At 34.8% G+C, this 21,953-nt stretch overlaps 1 protein-coding gene across 2 annotated transcripts; it reads right to left on the reverse strand.

Annotated features, from left to right (window-relative positions):
- Positions 1 to 745: 745 nt before the first annotated feature.
- On the reverse strand, positions 746 to 19,921 carry engase (endo-beta-N-acetylglucosaminidase). Of its 2 annotated transcripts, none has more exons than XM_056453854.1 (14): positions 19,720 to 19,921; positions 19,551 to 19,627; positions 16,885 to 17,083; positions 16,648 to 16,796; positions 13,136 to 13,290; positions 12,893 to 13,041; positions 11,385 to 11,556; positions 10,236 to 10,339; positions 9,997 to 10,108; positions 8,739 to 8,923; positions 5,727 to 5,869; positions 5,549 to 5,648; positions 4,245 to 4,356; positions 746 to 1,329 (listed from the first exon to the last, which is right to left on the reverse strand). In XM_056453854.1, the coding sequence occupies exons 1-14, from the start codon at positions 19,818 to 19,820 to the stop codon at positions 919 to 921; spliced, it is 2,169 nt and encodes a 722-aa protein (XP_056309829.1). In that variant the 5' UTR covers positions 19,821 to 19,921; the 3' UTR covers positions 746 to 918. The 2 variants fall into 2 exon arrangements, with proteins under 2 accessions (XP_056309829.1, XP_056309828.1); XM_056453853.1 differs by having other exon boundaries at positions 16,885 to 17,086.
- Positions 19,922 to 21,953: the final 2,032 nt, after the last annotated feature.

Here is a 21,953-nt window from a genome sequence, read left to right on the forward strand (position 1 = left end):
ACAATTTTCAAATTTGTTTGGGTCAGTTGGCGTTTCTGTGTGGAGTTTGCATGTTCTCCCCATGTTGGGGTGGGTTTCCTCCGGGTGCTCTGGTTTCTCCCACAGTACAAAGACATGTGGTAGACGTGAATTGGGAAGGCTAAAATTGTCCGAAGTGTATGTGTGTGAATGAGTTTGTATGGATGTTTCCCATTGATGGCTTGCAGCAGCCGCTGCATAAAACATATGCTGGATAAGTTGGCGGTTCATTCCGCTGTGATGACCCCAGATTAATGAAGGAACTAAGCCGAAAAGAAAATGAATGAATGATTTTCACATGCTTTTTATGATTAAACAGTTAAATCGTGCTCCTAAAAATTTGAATGTATGTGTGATGACTAAAAACAACAGACCACTTTGGTCCTATTTAAACAGTAAATGTTATCTCACACAGCTGCTCCTTGAAACATAAGCATTCAGAATAAACTTCAGTCATTCATGAAATACTGCATACAGTTTTAGCATAAGCACCAATGCATCATGCGTTCCACTGCATATAAATATATGATAATAACGTCAAATCAAAAGCTTCATATAAACCAATATTTCACCCAAAAAATAAAAGTGGCTGCTACTTATCTCACCCTCAGGCCACAAAAGAAGTAGGTTTTTATAGCGTGCAACATTAAAGAATATTTTAAGCTTAAACTGTGCTCCTTTTGTAAATAATGTTTATTTTCTTGCAGAGATCAGCCGTTTTTCTTATTTTTTACTTATGTTTTGTTTATTTCTGGTAGCCGGTGACATATTTTATGAATCACCAAGAACCACAGTTTAAGCTTAAAAACCTTCATTAAAGTTCTACTGAAATAAAAGGATGACCTGACGGTGAGCAAATTTCAGTTTTTTTTGGTAAAGTCTCCCTTTACATGTTTTTGATCAATGAGATGGGTTGCCTGAAGGACTCTGGCTGTAGCTGAGGGTCCGTCTGCCCCACTGGGCTTCTGGCACACTGAACCCCTCTCTGCTGACGGGCTCCACCACCAGCTCTATGAGACCCGGAGCAGCAGGAACCTCCAGTTCCACCACGCGGTACAGGGTGGCGTAAGACCTGCCGATCAGAGTCAAGGCTCCAGAAGGGATTCGAGGGTCAGGACCACGCAGATGCCTCCAATAAATCCGGAAATGGCGGACCTGCCGGGTGGGATATTGCCATCGCAATGTGGCATTTAAAAGTACCTTCAGTGTGTGTCCGTCTCCTTTTAAAACACCCGTCTGCCACACCACATCATTGACACAGATGCCTTCAACTGACTGCACCGGCGCTTGAAGATTATCTGCATCCAACAGCTGTATTAAAAAAACAAAACAGAAATGGACAATGATATATTAAGAATGCAGAGAAAAGATTTTCTGGTAAAACGTAATCAGATTAATCTCAATTCTGTTAAAACCAATTCCGGTTACACCTGAAATATGCGCTTTGGGTTTATTTCCTGTAAGTTTGTCATTACCAGGTTATCGAACTAAAATGATTGACGTGTGTCTTGTTTTTGCAAGGTGTTTGATCGCACTCTATTGGAAGAACATAGAGAGTCCATCCATTGACCACTGGCTGAAAGATTTGATACATTACATCGCACTTAAAAAAATCACCTACAGTAAAAAAAGGCTAATTAAAGGAGTTCCATAAAATTTGGGAACTGTTTATACAATTTATGGAACGATACAATGACAAGCAAATACCTCTCACGCTACTGGTTTATTGATTGATATGTGTATTTTTGTATGTGGAATACAGTATATGTTTTTATTTGCGTTAGCCCTTGTATAACAATATACATTTACCTGTTCATTTGAATTTGGATGCTTTGGGGGAGGGAGGGGGTTAAAATGTAATTTTATATAAAATTTCAAGTGATTTTTTTCTACAATAAAAGATTTTTAAAATAACGAATGCAAAAAAATGTTCGAAAAGTGAACAAATATTTGTAATATAAGATTTTTATTTCAAATAAAAGTATTTATTTCTACTTCTGAATTGTTTCAAACAACTATTAATCAGGTGTTTTAACATTGATGATAAGAAATGTTGAATCAACACATCAGAATATTAGAATTAATTCTCAATGATCATGTGACACCGAAGACAGAATTATTAGATTAAGAGAGTTATTTCACAATTTTTTTAAGATTAAAACAATTGATTAATTTTATAATATTTATATAAAACAATATTATCACTAACTGTCAATTTGTAGGGCATCACAGAAAGCAAATATGCAACTTTATACTTTTTATGTGTTAATGTAAATGATGTTTTAGAAGAAAAAATGTATAGTAGAGCTGCATAATATACAGCGCTCAGCATAATTGAGTACACCCCATTTTGAAAATGAATATTTTTATCCATTTCTCAGTGAATATAAGCAATGTATTTAAGTACATTTCAAGCGTTCGCACTTAGATATTGCTTGATAATGATAGCAGATTTGGCATGCTGTTTGAGGAGAGAACCCTGAGCTCGTACTGTAGATAATTGAGCCCAGAGCTCCTGCCTGGTCAATGAGCATGTAAGGAAAGTACGAGATCAGGTAGTTCTCGAGAGCTCCCCCTCTTAAAAGAGAGAAGGGGAAATGGGGTGGATGGGGGATTTCTTCGGAAAATGAAGATGAGAGAAGTTTTAGCCAGGCTACTTATAGTGAATTTGAATTAATCTGATTAGCTGACTAATGATCATAGATAAGAGACCAGTTGCGATCAATCATACCATGTGCTCCTCTTGAAATTAGTTTGTAAAACTTCATTTAAACAAAACAGATTAATTAAACAGATATATTTATTAAAATAATATTTGTCACCAAACATATTTTAAAATTGAAAGATAAAACAATTAAATTCAAGCTAAATATAGCAAAAATAAATTACAACCTACCAAATTTCAACTACATTTTTCTTTTTTTTTTTTTTGCTTCTCTTGATTTTTCTTCTTTTTTAAATTTGTATTTAATATTTTTCTATAATATATAAATTTGAGTGTACAAGTTATTTTGTCAGATAAACTCTAGATTTGGCTTCAGTACTGACTAATATAATGTACAGTATATGCACAAATATAATATTGTATAGCTTCCTATTAAAAATACTCATTTAAAAGATAAATTTGAGGGGTGTACTTATATATGCTGAGCAATGTATTGTTTGAGCATAGATATCGCAATATGTGTGTCCATAAGTCACATCGCAAGATATGCAAGGCTGAGTTGGGATTATAGATGACCAGGAACCACAGGTCAAATTTGTGGAGACTCTGCAGAATTTAAGCATTTAAGAGTGAAAGTTAATCATGTGCATGTGTTTGCTAAGGACTGTGACTATGTAAACATTTTAAGAGAGTGCAAAGCATTTTAATAAAGCATAAAGAAGTTTAATAAAGATTCTATTTATCAAATAATGTTTGTGATGAAGACTATACACTGTTGATTTACACTGTTTTTTTAATTTATATATCTGAATACTGTTAGACTCTCCACAGAAAACCATTAATCATTGTTTATTTCACTGTAATATTTGCTCCATTGTGTTTATTTATGACTATTTTGTTCATTATATGTATATAATAAATGACAAAATATATATTTATATTTCACTCCCCTATATAATCACCCTAATCAATCCAAAGTCTTTGCAAAAATAGGTTAAGTCATCGGGTGAAATTGTATTGCAATATATATGTTTATATATATATATATATATATATATATATATATATATATATATATATATATATATATAGCAACATATAATCGCAGAGAAAAATTTTTTCCAATATCGTGCATTATTGACTGATACTGTATTTCGATAATACTGTATTATGGTACTGATCAGTTTACATTAAAAGTTCCTTAAAGTCAATCTTTAAAACCACCAGCAATTTAATAAGTGTGACAGGTAATCTCTAGTAAATCTCAAAATTAATAAAAAAAAAAAGTCAACTTTACATTATTTTACATTTATAATTTATAAGCATTTAAAACTGATTTAAGTAAGAGCTTCAATGTTTCTTAAACAAAATAGTATGTGTAGTCATTTATTGGTTTCTTGTCATTCTGTAAAATAATTTGCTTATTGCTATTGTCAAGAATTGAATGTGAATCACTAAAAGTGCTTCACTCATGAAACAAACAAAAAAACTCACTTCCCTAAAAACACACAGGAATATCTTGAAAGACATGTGACATGTTGTGTGTATGTGCGTGTCTCACCATAATCTCTCCAATCCTGCAGTTGAAGTTGATGTCTTGATCTCCTCCATCTCGGGAAACGCGAATACACACTTCTCGCAATGAGCAACCAATCATTTTTAACAGGAAACATCTAAGAGTTCAACCACATTGAGTTTGATTTGATATTGCAGATATCTGGTGTGACCAAAACATTTCAGACTAAAAGAATGTGTGGGCAACCTATAAATGAACAACACTTAAACCTAGGATGGCCAGCGAATAATCTCTGCCACATAAACAACAGTTTCAGAGGCGATCATTGTCCTTAGTCATAATTTTAACCTGCACCAGTCACTTGATACATTAGAAAATGGCACTTCATGATAAAAAAAACGGCTTTAAAAGTACACTATCTGACAAAAGTCTTGTCGTCTATCCCAGTTTTAGGTACAACAAATAATAACTTGACTTCTAGTTGATCAATGACTCAAAAAACATTAATAAAGTCATCTGGAATGGCAAAGAAAGCGTACTTGCAGGACTCCCAGAGTTCATCAAGATTCTTTGGATTCATCTTCAACGCCTCCTCCATCTTAACTCAGACATGCTCAATAATGTTCATTTTTGGTGACTGGGCTGGCCAATCCAGGAGCACCTTGATCCTTCTTTGCTTTTCTACTCTGCAAATCTCTCGCACACCCCCATACTGAATGTAACCTCAAACCATGATTTTTCCTTCACCAAATTTGACTGATTTCTCTGAGAATCTTGGGTCCATGCGGGTTCCAATAGGTCTTCTACAGTATTGTTGATGATTGGGATGCAGTTCAACAGATGATTCATCTGAGAAATCTACCTTCTGCCACTTTTCCAAATGATCAAATAGAAGTCAAGTTATTATGTGTTGCACTTACAACTGGGATTGACGACAAGAGTTTTGTCAGGTAATGTACAGTTCACTGAAAAATGAAAAAAATTGACTCATTTACACACCCTTACAAAACCTTCATGAATTTTCTTTTTCTGTTGAACACAAAAGAAGATATTTTGAAGAATGTTTGAAACCAGTATCTAATGATATCCATAGTAGAAATATGTAAAGTCAGGCCAAAATTATTCATACTGCTGGTTACAACTTAAAGTCAGAATTTGACAGGGTTGTGAATAATTTCAGGCTTGTCTGTATATAATATGAACGCAAGTCAGTGGCTACAGGTTTACAACATTCTTCAAAACATCTTCTTTTGTGTTCAACAGAAGAAGAAAAAAATCAGTAGTAAATGATATAGTTTTTTTTTTAATTTTTTGGATAAACTATCCCTTTAAAACCTTAAGACTCTTACCTGGTAGCCCAGCCATCTGAAGTCCACTGTCCACAATTCTGTGCAAACTGCTCTACCAACTGGTTGCTCTCAGCTAGTGCTTCAGGAAAGACACTTCTAGCTAAACACACACCAGATTACATTAAATGACATTTCACATGACAGCTACAGACAGAGACTAGGCCTGAAAACAACTCACATGCTATTTCCTCTGTCCCGTCAAATGTGCACAGAGGACCGTCTATTGTTTTGAGCTCCAAAGACACCTTTACCCCCACGGGTGGCTTGAAGATAAAAGAGACAAACGTCCTGGCAGCCAGAGGAACGTGTAGAGAAAATATCCTACAAAAAGACAAATACAGGCTTTGAACAGGGTTTCCATTCTGAGCCTGAGGTCAAATTTTTAGTCAGTGAAAATCAGGAAAAAGTCATGGTTTTCCCTGATTTTCACTGTATAAGAAGCTTAATTATCTATGATCTACTATATGAGCATTGAGCATACAAAAAGCTAAATATATCTTTAATTGCTTGTTGTGTCACATTTAGGACAAAGTGCTGAAACCCAAAACAAAGCTGGACTAGAAGTTAGTTTGAATTGCCTTATTTAATACAGAAATGTTCTCAATTAGTTTATAACATTAACACAACATTGATTGATACATTAAATGATGATTATAATATCAATCTAAGACTTTAAATAGCTAATTAAATACCAGTTGCAGAAAAAAAACTTAAGAGTATCTTGCGACCTATTAATTTAAATTTTCAATTCAATCAGCGACCATTTATACCACCTAATAATAAAGAAAAATTATAACACAATAAAAACATTTTACAGAACAATTACATTTTGATGAATGGAAAGTGAACAAGTTACATAAAATGAACAACAAAAATCCCTGACATTCCACAACCTGAACAAAAAAAATGCATATAATTCAGACTTTCAATGTCTGAAATATACCTTAATTCCATGATATTCCAGAAATTCCATCAACCCTGTTTGAATATTATCAGTTCAATATTAAAGAGCGCCTATTTTGCATTTAAAAAGGTCATAGTTTGGTTTTAGGGTCTCTAACAACAGTCTGATATGCTTGCAAGGTCAAAAAACACTTTTACTGTCTTATAATATGCATTTATTTTTACCTAATTATGCCAACGACTCCCATATGATGTGTTCAGTGATTAATTTGTTCTCAAACCCCTCCTTAGCGTGAAGCTAATTTGCGCTGATTGGTTTGATGACCCAGTCTGTTACGTTTGGTTGACTGCGTTCAGCACGAGACAGAGAGAAATTCCCACGATGGCTTATCAACACCGTTGAAGTAGTCAGAGTGCAGAGTATATGTGCGAACCCAATGCAGGAGTGCGTTAAAGCAATGCAGTTAAACACCAGCATGTTGCTCCAATATTACCATGAGTAAAATCAGTGACACACATTCAGCATTAATCCACACAGTGGCAAAGCTGGACTATTTTGAAACTTGACTGCCGCACTTGTGTATGAACAGCTGACGGTGACCATAGCCACGACAAACGGCAGTGGATTGCGAGCTCACAAATGCATTTAAATCCATAAACAAAGCAACACGCATCGTAGGGCTGCACGATTCTGGCTAAAATGTGAATCACAATTTGTTTTTTGCTTAAAATCAAGATCACGATCCTTTCTCATGATTCTTTAGATGTAAAATAAAGGTTAATATGAGTAGGCTATTATTATTGTCAATTCTCAAACATATCGTCACCTTGGAATTATAAGGTTCTATCTGCGTTCTGAATGATTTTGAGATATTGAGCTTCAAAGTTTTTAAAATCCATATAGCTAACCGTATGTGTGCAACATTTGTTTTTTTTTAAAAAAGTCTTAAAATGTAAACAATAAGTTGTCATTTAATAAGAATATGTCAATAACTCAATTTTGACAAATGTCAGAGAGAACCTTATAATTCTAAAAGTGGCGATATGGTAAAACAACAATAATAGGCCTATGTGTAGGTCTACTGTTACTTAAAATGCTAAATTTTGTACAGTCATTATGGTGGACTTGAACAGACTTTCAATATATCCTGTTTGTTAATTCACAGTAAAATTATGACATCAGAATACAACTATTCATAATTATAAAGATGAATTATTATGTTTAGGACATGTGCTTGTCCTTCGTCATTGACAGCATTTTTAGACCATTTGTTTTCACTGGTAAAATCAGACATTTGTCATTATCAGATTTCTTCTTGCATTATATAAACTAGAGTAGCTATACTGACACTGTAAAACATTTATTTTCATGCACAACACTGTGTTATCTATGAAAGAAAAAACATATCAAATCCTTGTCATAATCATAACCGTAAAATGCGTTATGATCATCTAAATGATGTGCGGCCAATTTCATTTTCACTTCCTAGTGCAGCTCATGGCTGCCGTCACTGTGATAAAACACACACAGCTGAATTAAGATCGTGTGTAGGGTCGAATCGAGATCGTGATCTTTTTTCCATTTATCATGCAGCCCTAACACATTTCAACGTGGTTTTAGACATGATATGACTATATAAAGAGTTAACCAGATACAGTACAAGCTGCGTGAAACCATTACAAATAACAAAACATAATTAAATACATATTTTGCAAGCTGGAGAAAACAAGGAGGCAAACATTTTAATTACACTTAAATTACTTAGGAACTGATCCATGAACTGTGTACTGATAAAGTTAATGTCAAGCTCTGACAAAGTCCCATATATCAATAGTCTTTTCTGATCCTTTCTTTAACACATGGCCGACGAGTCCCCCGTTGCAGGGTAGATTATTTCATTAATCACCAGAACATTCACTCATTAATGTCCACTCATCTTCAGTCATGACCAGTCACACACCTGCACTGTTCATGTTTTACCGGATCCGGCACAGAACATATTTGGTATTGCTTCGTGTCAATGTCAATACGAACAGGCTAAAGATCCGGACAAATGACGAATCATATAAATGACTGAGTTGAATCTTTTATTTAAATAAATATTTTTTTTAAACAAGGTGCACTTTTAGAATTAAACCCTCAGCTGGATATTTTCATTCACTTAGAGCTGTGTTATACACCCCATGAAAGGTCATTTTCAAAAACCCATAATAGGGGCTCTTTAATAATATTATAATAATATTTTTTAGATACGTCAGCAAAATTTGTAAGCAAAATGTCCAGTACCTCGCACAGACATCAGAAAGTCCAGATGGAATCATGCCTTCCAGCATTAGAGAGCTTCCTCCAATCCAGGCATCCTCTGAGCAGCCACGGGTCCTCAGCCAGCCGCCGTTCCCCATGCTCTCCGAGAGATACAGAGGCTGGATCTCCTGAGCATGCAGATTGAACCAGCTCCTCTCTGTCTCAACCTACAAGAGATTTAAATAATTCAGTTATCAGAGCACTACGCATTGAATACACTTTTGAGTGTTTTCACAGATGAGCAACCCAAAGAACTTGTTTGTTTTACTGCATTTTAGTTTGAAAGACTGCAATGTCAAATAAACAGTGCTATAATCAGGGCTGGACGATATTGAAAAAATCTGATATTACGATATTTTATTTTTCTGCGATATGAATACAGTTTCACAAGATAGTTTGAATAGTTCTTGACAGTTCTCTGGGTTGTCTAACAGTATTCATGTACAGAAATAATACTGTATAATAAATACAAAGCAAAGCAAAGTATGAAATGCATTTATTGCAATATATGCAAAATATTGTTTTGTTTCCTTCTTCAAAGGAAGTAAGTCCAAATTAGATGTTATTACTTAAAACATGCCAAATTATCTGCCTATAGGGTTATTAATATAATCTCATGTTCACTTTGAAGTGTAGATATTTGGGCTAGAAACAAGACAAAAAAAATTTTTGGCATAAATTGTATAATAATTAAATACAATTAATCTTTATTTCACCTCCAAACATTCTACTTTTTGTGCCCAAACACTGTGGAAATGCTCAATCAAAGGCCTTAAAAACACATGCAAATGATAAACTTTCACTCTATTATGGTTAAACTTAGCAGTGACTCTACAAATCAAATGTGTTCTATGGCTCCTGGTCAACTATAATTCAGACTCAACACTGCAGATCTTGCGATGTGACTATTGCAGATGCGCACATTGCGATATCGATGCTGAAACGATATATTGTGCAGCCCTACTTTAAATCTGCTGTAGTTACTGATTTAGAAAAATAGGAGTAATTGGCCATGTGAATGAACCAAAATCAAAATGTCAACAAAACCTTTATTACAATTATTATATAAAATATTTTGTATTTAAAAGTGCTGCTGTGTTTAATAGTTTGATGCAAAGTCAAGTTTGGTTTCCCATTGATGACAGTAAAAAAAATAAATAAAAAAATATCACAAAATACTCCAAGAGTAACACAAGTATTAAAGAGAATATCAGTGGGTAAATGATTGTGTGAATTGTACCTTTCCCCTCCAGTACAGGCTCTTCCCAAATCCTTGACAAAATGAGGAAACAAACGGAAGACTGGATGTCGGTCGGTGGATATAAAGGAAATCAGACAGCAAGCTCCAAAACCTGAGAACAGCAATCAGATATCAAACATAAGTGATCACATTTGCTTGTGTGCATCTACTTTTTTATTTTTTTATTGCAAAACAGTGAGCACGTTGTCCATCATTTAAGTGTGTTGTAAAGAGCTTACTTGTCTTGGTTTTGCCGAAAATCCACCTTTTCATGACATTCATACACCCAACCAGGAGCAAAGATGGCTGTCGACAGGTCATACTTCCGAATCAGCTCCAGAGCCTAATGGTGAAACAAAACGAGAAGATTAAAAACACGATATTATAGATACACACTATTGTTCAAACATTTAGGAATTCCATTTTTTTTTTCACTTTTTTCACTTGTTTTGCTTTGTATAATTTTCTTTATATTATATTATATTATATTATATTATATTATATTATATTATATTATATTATATTATATTATATTATATTATATTATATTATATTATATTATATTCTTTAAGGGTAAAATTAATCAAAAATGACAGCAATAATAAAGTAACAAAATATTTCTGCTTTAAACTAATTCGAACTTTCAAATTAGTATTCATCAAAGAATGCTTTCATGATTTCATGGGTTCATTAAAAAAAACTAAGCAGCAAAACTTTTTCAACATTCATAATAATAAGATTTGTTTAAGCAGCATATCAGAATAACAGGAGATTAAAGCATTAGTTGACTCAAACATGAAAATTACCTCATCATTTATTCTCCCTCGTGTGGTTTAAACCTTTATGAGTTTCTTTCCCTTCTTTTATATTGATGAATGCTGGTTGCTGGCACCCACTGACTTCCACAATAGGGGATAAAATTACTACGGATATGTCGGTGCCAATGGCGTAGTGATTAGTGTGTCGACACATGCACTCCGGTGCTTAGGGCGACCCGAGTTTGATTCCCACTTCGAGTTCCTATGCTGATCCTTCCCCTCTCTCTGCACCACACACTTTCCTGTGAATACTCTGTACTATCCTGTCCATTAAAGGTAAAACCCCCCCAAAAATTAATTATTAAAAAAAAGACTATGGAAGTCAATGGGTGCCAGCTACCAGCATTTTTCAAAATATCTTTATTATGCTTTTAATGTTACACTGAAGACTGATTTATTGAAAATTCAGATTTACCATCACAGCAATAAAGCATGTCATGACATTACACGTAATAATTTACAAAAAATTTTGTAAAATTCACATTTTACTAATATTACTGTATTTTCGATCATACAAAAGAAGTTTTGTTAAGAGCAATCATTTCCACAACTATATTTAAACCGTCTAACCTTATTGGTCTCAAATTTCCCTCCGATCACCTTCCCTCTTGCAAACACATCTACACCGACATAGATGTCAGCAAAGCGTCCCTGAGCAGCGGCATAAGACTTCATTCCCTCCAGGCTCTGCTCTGTCCAGTTGTAGTTCGTGAAAAATCCATCACAAGCATCGAAAAACATTCTGATAGGATGACAGAAGGAAGCTGATGAAGCAAAACTTGAATCTACTGTTAAAGTCCACCTTAACCGGAAGCTACGAGCACTTTTTTTCCATATTGTAACGCAGTTCCTTTAGAAACAGAATTTTAAATAAGAAAACAGTGGGTGTGGCTTGTTTTTTTCTACTACGAGCTGATTAGATGCAGTAAAGTAGGCATATCATTCAGAAAGATTGGGAAATAGGGTTTGGGGAGAGTTATTAGACACCTCCTCCTCATCATTTCTGCTTGTTGTCAAAACTGACAGTTGGAGAGGCGTGGTTAAATATGTTAGCCACGCCCAATACCTAACACATACGTAATCTGACAAATTAACTGAAAATACAGACCCCCTAGTTTTTGGCGATTACGCAATCGCTGGATCCAACGAAAAAAAAAAGTCACAAATTTATGCGATCCTGCAAAATTATTAATTTAAACGTAAAATAATCAATAAACATTTTTAATAATCTCAAAAAACATCCAATTCCAAACCATATAATCAAATTATATTTATTTCACTTGGCAATTAATTATTTTACGTGACTTATAGCAGTTGCATGAGCAGCGCACGTGATGTATTTGAGTGTCTTTCAAAAAATGTCTCGCTTGCACCCTCACAATCATTACATTACATGAAAGGAGAGGGGATTGTTTTGCAGCCTGTGCAGTAAGCAGACGCACATGAAGCGCGAGTGATTTACATGTGAAGTCAATGCAAAGATGGGATTAGACATCCTCTGGCACGAATTGGACGTTTTGTGCATTGTACGCACTTCAGACTGCAAAAGAAAGTGTGAGCAAACATCTAACAAATGGAGCAATGGAACAGACAGAAAAGAAACGCTTACAATGATTGGGATTGGTTCAAGGATGACGGCTGCTGGACATGACCGAATAGAAACACATTATTTGTGCTTTACATGTATGGCTGGTATTATGATGTGCGTCCAATTGGTAAATGACTTCGACTAACTCTTTCCCTGCCACTGACGAATTTTACGACAATCCGTGTTTTAGGTGTATTATGGTAAGGGAAGCCCTAACGCATGTCCCGAGTGAGGTATATGACGTCAGATGCTTCAGAGAGTGAAATCTGTGATAAAGTAAGAGTTATACAACCTTCCATGGTTTAATCCCTACCGTTTTAGATCTTCTCTTGACAAGAGACCAAAATAAAACAACTTTTTTTAATGACATGCAAAGATGAATTGTTCACCACAAAACTAGCAATGTGAGCTAACAAAATCATATAGTTAGTTTTGATTTCATGGGGACTTTAAATTTCCTGTGTAAATTCTTCAGAAGATGATCACTTGCCTGTTGTTGTCATTGAGCTCGTTCTGCCAGAGGAGCTTGCCGTCTTTCAGTACACTGTCATACCAGATGACCACACTGCCTGGGACACGCTCGTGCATCTGGTCAGTGAGGTAGCGCAGAAAGGGGCCAGTGTTATTCACCGCGGTCTCCTAAGAAAAGTTTGAGGTGGTGAAGTGTTAGACATCCTGCATTTTTGACACCTAATACCAAATACATCCCTTCAGAATTGCTTTATGTACTCACACTCAGCACATTTTCTATGTTTATGAGCCAGCCGTCAAAGCCATAGCAGTGGGAAATCTGAACCAACTTGTCAGCAGCTGCACGGTAACTCTCCTCATCGGCAAGGAAGGCCTCGCATGTCTTTGCTCCGTCTGTCCATTCTGTGATAAATGTGCCTTAAGGAAGAGAAAGAATACTTCAATGTTTCACTGTGGTTTGCGACAGTTTAAAAAAGTTGCATTATTTACTCAGAGTAAAATGTATGCAAACAGAGCTGCATGATTTTCCAAATACATCATTTAAAGTAAAATAATTCAAGTTCTGACTATTTGTTTTCGCAGTAATTAATACTTTTAAGGAATATTATCAGTTTGAATGAATTGCTCAATAACACATGTTACTACTTGTTGAATCAACATTTGCGAAGTCTCCCTTAAACAAATTATTCAGTGACGCATAGCTTTTAAATGGTTGGTTGTTGCAACCTACTGACAAAATGTAAATGCTAAAATATTAAATGGACAGTTCACCCAAAAAATTAATTTCCACACCAATTACTTACACTCAAGTGGTTCTAAACACAAAACAAGATATGCTGAAGAATATTGGAAAAAAACAGTCATTGACATCCATTATAGGAACAAATCATATGATGAACGTCAATGTCTGCTTTTTTAAAACCAAAATTCTTCAATTGACCCTTCCCTAAGCCGCGCCCTCCTTAGTTACTGCTGCTACGCCTGTTACGCTTTCATGCCTGGCACGTCTAATACATTGTGTATGCTCCGGTGTCAGACATTGCCAGGGATATAATTAGTCATTTTTGGCGAACAGGTGAGATATCTGAGAAAGCCAGACAAAAAGGACTGCAGTATACATTACAGGTGTATATTCATGACATAATAAGCAACCGATTAGAAAATTATTTTATCTAAATTGAAGCTAGGTTAGCCTAGCCACCTCATACGCTGACCATTCAACAGCTTAGTTCATGCACAGCAGGAGAGGTGAAGTTTAAAAATAACCTAATAACAACAAATTAAACCGCGATTTCTCTTTTTTAGCCAAAAAGCCTGATAGATTAATTGTTGTGTAATGAAATGTATATCACTAACCGATGAGGAAACACGCATGGACAGTGCTCCTACATAATTCATTCACAGAAAGAGCAGCCAGAAAGGGAAATTGATGGATTTATGCCGAATATTAGCATCATTGACCCATAACAATGTACAGTAGCTATAACTGTCAGCATGTTTGTGTGCTTTTTATACAGTTTCTATTCTAATTTGTAGTTAAGTGGAAAAAAGAAATAAACTGAAATGCAAATTAACGTAGCAGAAGTGAACAAATAGATTTTCCCTACCAGCAAATATTAATCCGACACCAAATATAAAAGCAGACACTAACCTGATGTAATGACTAAATCTCTAAACAACAGATGAAAACATCAGTGAACTGTAGTTCTAACATGGGCATGAGGGTTATAAATGACTGAAAAACAGCTGCGGGTGATGTATATTGATCGCAAGTGCTCAGATTGTGATCACATCTCAGTTTTGTTCTGTTGATATGTTATTTCAAATATTCGTAGCTTGAAACAGATGGAAATATAATTGCTGTTAGTATGATTACTATGGCGAGGGCTTGAACGAAGCAGTGCTCATAATATCGAGTGAAAAAAAGAAAAAGACAGCTGAGAAACATAACCTGCTTTGTATTTTTGTAGGAAACACAGTTTAGATCCGTTTAGGGTAAAGAGGTGTGTGAGTTATTGCCGTCTATCACTGAACGTGTCAGGAATATTAAAAACAAAACCAACTTAACTCCGCTCCTTTAGCGCCCCTCACAGAGCTTGATCCACTCTGGCTTTTCTCCCCTTGGGTTTTAGGTTTTGAAAGGGGAAAAAAATTCCACCACTCCGTCCAAACTTTAAGGGTACCGGGTGTCAGATTTGCACAATCCATACGCACAACACTTTGGCTTGTTTCCCTCGCTCGAAAGCTTGACAGGCCTCCCGCGCGTAGCTACGGTTACTAAGCCACGACTGGTATGTCACGGTTTTCAGGTGTGGCTTAGCGAAGGTTCAATTAGTCTTTGTTCAACAGAGGACAGACACTCAAACTCAAAAAAGTATAAACTCTAAATGGTTATCTCAGAACATCGAATTTGTGTGCTTTGTATTTGAATGCTTGTATTACAGAGATAACATTACTGATTGAAAATACTAAAGACTGAAGCTACATTATGATTTCTAGGTCAATAATTCAGAGTTAATATATTTATTTGCACATATTATATCAAATATATTTACACAAAAATTTTCATTTTACATATATAATAACATCTTATTATACATTTTAAAAACACATACAAATCTAGATTTTCTGTCATAATATCATAGTTTTAACAATGCGCAAGCTGAAATTAGCAAGTATGTGACCCATAAAATATCTTGAAAAAACAAACAATTAAATGCATGATGAAGCCCATTGAAAAGCTATTAAACGCCCCTCATAATTCAAGTTAAAAATTAAAGTAAAAAAAGTAAAATTTCTCTACTTGTTTGTTTTTTTTTTGTATGTTTGTCTTAAATATTTTGGAGATCCAGAGACATAGATTTAGCATGAACGGAGGGGACATGCACTCACCAATATCAATCAACTATTGAAATGTCTCCACCAATAATTTAATTCACTTAAAAATATTTACATGTATATATTTAAATCGCGCTGTCAATTTTAACCTAGACATGCAGAGTTAAATCACGTTCTCTCCGCCAGTTGTACTGCCCCCAAAACACATATGAACATTGTGAATGGCTTTGCCTTTCCCTGCTGTCATGTTAGAGGCTGTAGCTGCGTTCAGATACAAGCAGCGCCAAAACTGCGCCAAAATTTTTCAGGTGTGTAAGGTGTGTGACACACACAAGTGAGGATGTTGGGGGGAAAAAAGTGCACATAAGGAGCTTTTTTCAATGAAAAGTGTAAGTCACATAAACTCAAGTTCGCTACTGAATGTGTCCATCATGATAATACCATTAATGTTCGTGTCTAACAATAGCAGTCTATAAATTCTATGCCGTGAAAACTAACTGCAGATTAAATAGCTAGATGTAAAAGTATACACTTTCAGAAATAAAGGTACAAGAGCCATCACTGGGGTGGTACCTTTTCAAAAGGTACACATTTTTACTTGAAGGATCCATATTTGTACCTTAAAAGTATATATTATAGTACCAACAAATTTTAGGAGGAACACTTTTGTACTTTTTAGGTATTATTATGTACCATTGAGGTATTAATATGGACCTTTTAGGTCTTTACTGCCTAGTCAAAGACCATCAAAAGCTGCCGTTGACATGACATGCATTGTCAAAGGCACCACTGAAGTCAATGGCTGTTTTTTTTTCCAACATTCTTCAGAATATCTTCCTTTGTGTTCAACAGAAGAAAGAAACTCTAACAGGTTTGTAAAGTTTTTAAAAACAATGCTAATACGTTTTTTGTATGAAATAGAGAACACAAACCTACCAATAGAGAGCACTCCATGCTTGTGTGCTGCATTGGTCCAGACCGCAGGAGGAATGGTTACCATCTGATGACTGAAGTAGTTAAAGATGTCAATATACTCCCAGTGATAGAAGGCATATGGAGTCTCTACCTCTGCACCTTGAATGAACCTCAGCAGAAAAAAACAGAACCATGACCATACTGAAAACTGGATAAACAACTGACATGACAAGGCTAAAGTCAAACTCTGGGTTATACCTGTCCTCCAGATAGCCTCCCATCATGTCATGGGACACCAATGTCCTTCTTGGGCAGCTTTCGAATGGAGGATACCTGCTAGCCAGAGGCACACTGGACACATTAAATATACTTGCTTCATTTCTTTTCCATGACAGCAGCTCATCGAGAGACTTCAGACTGCAGCTGATGGGCTCCGTTGTGTCAGGATCATAGTGGACTGCTGCCAAACAGGGTAGTTAATAAACAAAAGTTAATAATTATAACAAAAGTAAATCCTAAATTACATATTTGTGATCCACGACCACAAAGCCAGTCTTATGTTGCTAAAAATAAGCTGTATGGCCCAAAATGATTCATTTTTCTTGTATGCCAAAATCATTATAATATTAAGTAAGGATCGTCTTCCAAGAATATTTGTTGAAAATGCCCTACTGTAAATATGCCAAATAAGATTTTTGATTAGAAATGTGATTTGCTAAGCACCATATTTAGACCAATTTAAAGGCAATTTTCATTTTTGAACTCTCAGATTCCTTATGATCACACAGTAATAATAGGCCAAATATTGTCCTGTCCTAGCAAAACATACATCAATGGAACATTTATTTTTTCAGCTTTTAAGTGACGTAGAAATGTTGATTAAAAAACATCCTGAGTTCCGTGATCCAGGGTCATAATTGTAATATAACAGTTGGTTGCTTATTTATTATCTATTGTTAAAAGCAAGAGTTTGTACTTCACATGTGCTCCGATATAAAAATTCCTTCATATATGCAAAAATGTGTTTGTGGGACATTTAAACTGAGCTGTGAACGAAGCAAAGGCTACAGTGTTATGTTATTACAGTTTTTCCTCAATTGCTTTGGCACATCTTTCAAAACAGACTTAACATTCTCTAAACTGTGAGTGCAAACCTCAGAACTGTTTTAAGGAACTTCAGAACTTTATTGCATGTCTGCAAAATGTGGTTACTCACTCAAAACATTTGATTTATGCTTCAAAAGCAAGTTATTGTGTCAGTAATTTGGCCAAGGCCACCAAAACAGAAAGTGTATTTGTCATTATGTGAGCCACACTGCTCAAAATGATTAGTTGTTTATTCACCATGACAGTCAACCATAAAAAAAATCTGATACTTGTTGAGAAGAGTGAATAGTACATAGAAAAATATGAAAAAATAAATAAACGTTTGTATTTATACAGTACATTTATTTTTGTACAGATGTATTACATGTAAAGTGCAGTCTTGTTTGTCCAATTACTCTACTGTATATTTCATATTTCTTATGTTACCACAAATACACAAAAAAACTACAAAATATCATCCATGAAAAAAAAACATTCTTGGTGGACATGGTGGGAAAAAAAAGCTTAAAGGGGCTAATAATTTAAACCTTAAAATGGGTTTTAAAAAATCAAAACTGCTTTTACATACGCGAAATAAAACAAATAAGACTTTCTCCAGAAGAAAAAATATTATCAGACATACTGAGAAAATTCCCTGCTCTGTTAATTATCATTTGGGAAATATTTAAAAAAAGACAAAAAAATTCAAAAGGGGGTTAATAATTCTGACTCCAACTGTTTATGCTTCCAAACTTGATTGATAAATAGATAACGCAAATTGTATTGCAACTAGGGATTATTTACCAATTTAGCAGACATTACAAACAATGTCAATATTAGATATTTATGGCGTAGACATGTGCGTATACAAATGTTTGATGACTGAATAAACAGGTTTGACTGTGAAGGCTTACACGATGAAAAATAATTGATAACTTTGGAAGAGTTTAACAGTTTAAATGAGAATTGACCCATCAGTTTTGATCAACAAACCATATGCAGTTAGTTTTTGTCCAAACTACAGAAATTTGTACTTGCTGTTTGCACACATGTGTCAAAGCATTTGCAATTTGTTTAAATCAATAAGAAAAGCCACTCTGAAGTGAACAGTAAGCTAATTGTTCAGAGATCTAAACTTATTGCTTTGAAAAATTATAATTGCAATCGAGAATTGAGACAAAGCAATTGAGAAAAACTGTAATGCACAAAATACAATGGTAAACATGAGAGTCTTGATATAACAATTTTTGGATCTTACAGATAAGAGCTAGACATCATTTGAAACTATGGAAAGTCTATTTTCACACAATAAAGGCAAAACCTTTAATAAAGGCAAAAACTGCTTATTTGAGAATCCAAATTGATCTAACATGTAGTTAGCTAATTGTCTGCTGTTGGTCTTATTTTATGTTTTTCATCAACTTCATAAATGGAGGTACTTAGATGACACTGAATTTTACATGACTTCATTTACATTTAACATTCATGCATGTCAGTGTTTCTCAACCACGTTCCTGGAGGACCACCAACACTGCATGTTTTGGATGTCTGCTTTGTCTGTCACACCCATTACAGATCTTTCAGTCTCTGCTAATGAGCTGATGATCTAAATCAGGTGTGTTTGGTTAAGGAGACATTGAAAATGTGCAGAGCTGGTGGTCCTCCAGGAACATGGTTGAGAAAGACTGATGTATGAAAGCATCCAAAATAATCAGATTGTATTAATTTCATATTGTGGTGCTTGAATTGGTGTTTAAAAAAAACCTCTGTGAAGTTGGCCCCCCACCAAACACAGTAGAGGAATAAGGTAAGGAGAGTAATATCAAACAGGAACTTACATGGCAGCGTGGATGGCTCGAATGTTACTACTTCATGAACACTTTCATCGGCTGGTTGATCGAGGCAGGACTCAGAGCTTGACAAACATCGCATTACATTAATATATAAGTTACAATGTAAATAAAAGTATGCTTTCTGTCAATCATAACTCATCAAAGGCGAAGTTACCTGATATCATCCATTTTAGGAATCTTGCCGCTTGTAGTTTCATTACGTTTTCGTTTTGGAGTTATCATGTTGTCTTTGTCTTTTGTAGAAACTCTATCCATTTTACAAACGTTCAAAGGACAGTTAGTTTACAGGTAACGTTACTTTCTATTTTTTACCCGTCACTGTGGTAAACTAAAAGACCAGACGCAGCTTCCGCGTGAGCTCTGATTGGCTGAATGATTGTCCAACCGCACAGATATCATGCGTAAAGCTCTTAACTGTATATCCACCAGAGGCCAGTAGAGATGATTTTTGAGCTTCCATTGCACTACTATATTCCTATTTACAGTAAACATTTTTTCATAATTCTTACAAGTTTATAAGGCAATATGTTATGTTCATAAAGGTAGGCTACACTGAAAAAAATTATTCAAAGATGATTCCTTGAATTTACTACATTTTTTTTACGTTAAGTGGTTGCAAACAATTTATTTGGGCTGAATTTAAACAAACAAATTAAGTTGAACATTGCTCAATTTAATTTGTTTGTTTAAATTCAACACAAATAAAATGTTTGCAACAGTTTTGCATGCAACTTTTTTTCTATTGTATTTAATAGGCTGCTCAATCAAAATAGTAAACACAATATGCTTTTCTGACCGTCTTTTCTGGATTTTAAGCGATAGATAGATAGATAGATAGATAGATAGATAGATAGATAGATAGATAGATAGATAGATAGATAGATAGATAGATAGATAGATAGATAGATAGATAGATAGATAGATAGATAGATAGATAGATAGATAGATAGATAGATAGATAGATAGATAGACAGATAGGGATTTTAGAGTTAAAACTTTTAGTTACAATAAACAAGACAATAACTGGAAACGATATCTAATAAACAACCATGAATGGAATCAATCTTGAGCAGCAACAGAGTTTATATGGATTATGCATAATCATAATACAATTACCACATGCTTTTTAGAAAATGTTAAATAAATTATCCGTAATTTATTGATTCTTATTATTTTTTACTTTAAATATCCCTTCAAGAAATAAGTGAACTTTAATATTTTTTACTTTGTAAATATAAATGTCACGCAAATTAATTGGTTGACCTTGCTTCTTGATGTTTTTGAGGTGTTTGAGATGAGTAATTATGATAGTTGACTTGACAATGGGTACCAAATCTTCATTATTCAGTCATATTTTAAGATGTTGATAACAAGCTTAATAAATAGTTAGGTCAGACATAATTGAAAAGTAATTCAAAACCAGATTTCATGACCTAAAACAAGTGATCTAAATTACAATAACAATTGTAATAGCCATCATGTATAATTTGTAATAAGAAAAATATAAAAATTAGACAAATCTGAATTAAAAGGCAGCTAAAATGTATCAGTTCGTAAATAATTAACACTCCTTGTCCTCTTTGTCTTCATCCAGAATGCTGAAACACCACTCATTTCTATTCTCTTTAGGTAGAATGGACATCCATTTGTCGGCCAAACAATAAATCTCTTCTGTTTTATTCCTCTTTCATCAGTCATGTGGGCCTGCAGTCTGAATCGAGGGCTTTTAACATAGTGGAACATGCTATGAATGTCATGGAAGCCTGGAGGTTTCGTTTTCATCAACACAAGCTGAAATGTGGTAAACATTCATTCATTTTCACTCCGCAGGTTCCTGAACTCACATAATATCTAAGCATTGTTTTCCTTTATGGCTTTAGTCTACATGAAGTATAAATCAAATCACACAATTTAAGAATTAACTTAAGCTACTTAAAGAGATGGTTCTCCTAAAATAAAATTCATTGCTATCTTCATTCATCATTCATCCGATTTTTGGTTTTGGCACGGTGACTCAGTGGTTAGCACTGTCACCTCACAACAAGAAGGTCGCTGGTTTGAGTCCCAGCTGGGCCAGTTGGTATTTCTATATGCAGTTTGCATGTTCTCCTCATGGTCGTGTGGGTTTCCTCTGGGTGCTCCAGTTTCCCCCACAGTCCAAAGACATGCGCTATAGGTGAATGGGGTAATCTGAATTGGACAAAGTGTATGAGTGTGTGTGTGAATGCAAGAATGTATGGGATTTTCTCAGTACTGGGTTGCAGCTAAAAGGGCATCCCCTGCATAAAACATGTGCCGGGATAGTTGGTGGTTCATTCCACTGTGGCGACCCCTGATAAGGCACTAAGCCGAAGAAAAATGAATGAATGAATGAATGAATAAATGAAT

This window comes from Danio aesculapii, chromosome 3, assembly GCF_903798145.1.
Source record: "Danio aesculapii chromosome 3, fDanAes4.1, whole genome shotgun sequence".
Classification (NCBI taxonomy): Eukaryota; Metazoa; Chordata; class Actinopteri; order Cypriniformes; family Danionidae; genus Danio; species Danio aesculapii.

Excerpts from the sequence above, each read along its gene's own strand:
- engase (XM_056453853.1), bottom strand. The coding sequence starts at position 19,820 with ATGGATAGAGTTTCTACAAAAGACAAAGACAACATGATAACTCCAAAA. Across the intron at positions 10,340-11,384 it reads GGAAATTTGAGACCAATAAG|GCTCTGGAGCTGATTCGGAA; the intron begins GTTAGACGGTTT and ends TTTCACCATTAG. Across the intron at positions 10,109-10,235 it reads TTTCGGCAAAACCAAGACAA|GTTTTGGAGCTTGCTGTCTG; the intron begins GTAAGCTCTTTA and ends TGCTGTTCTCAG.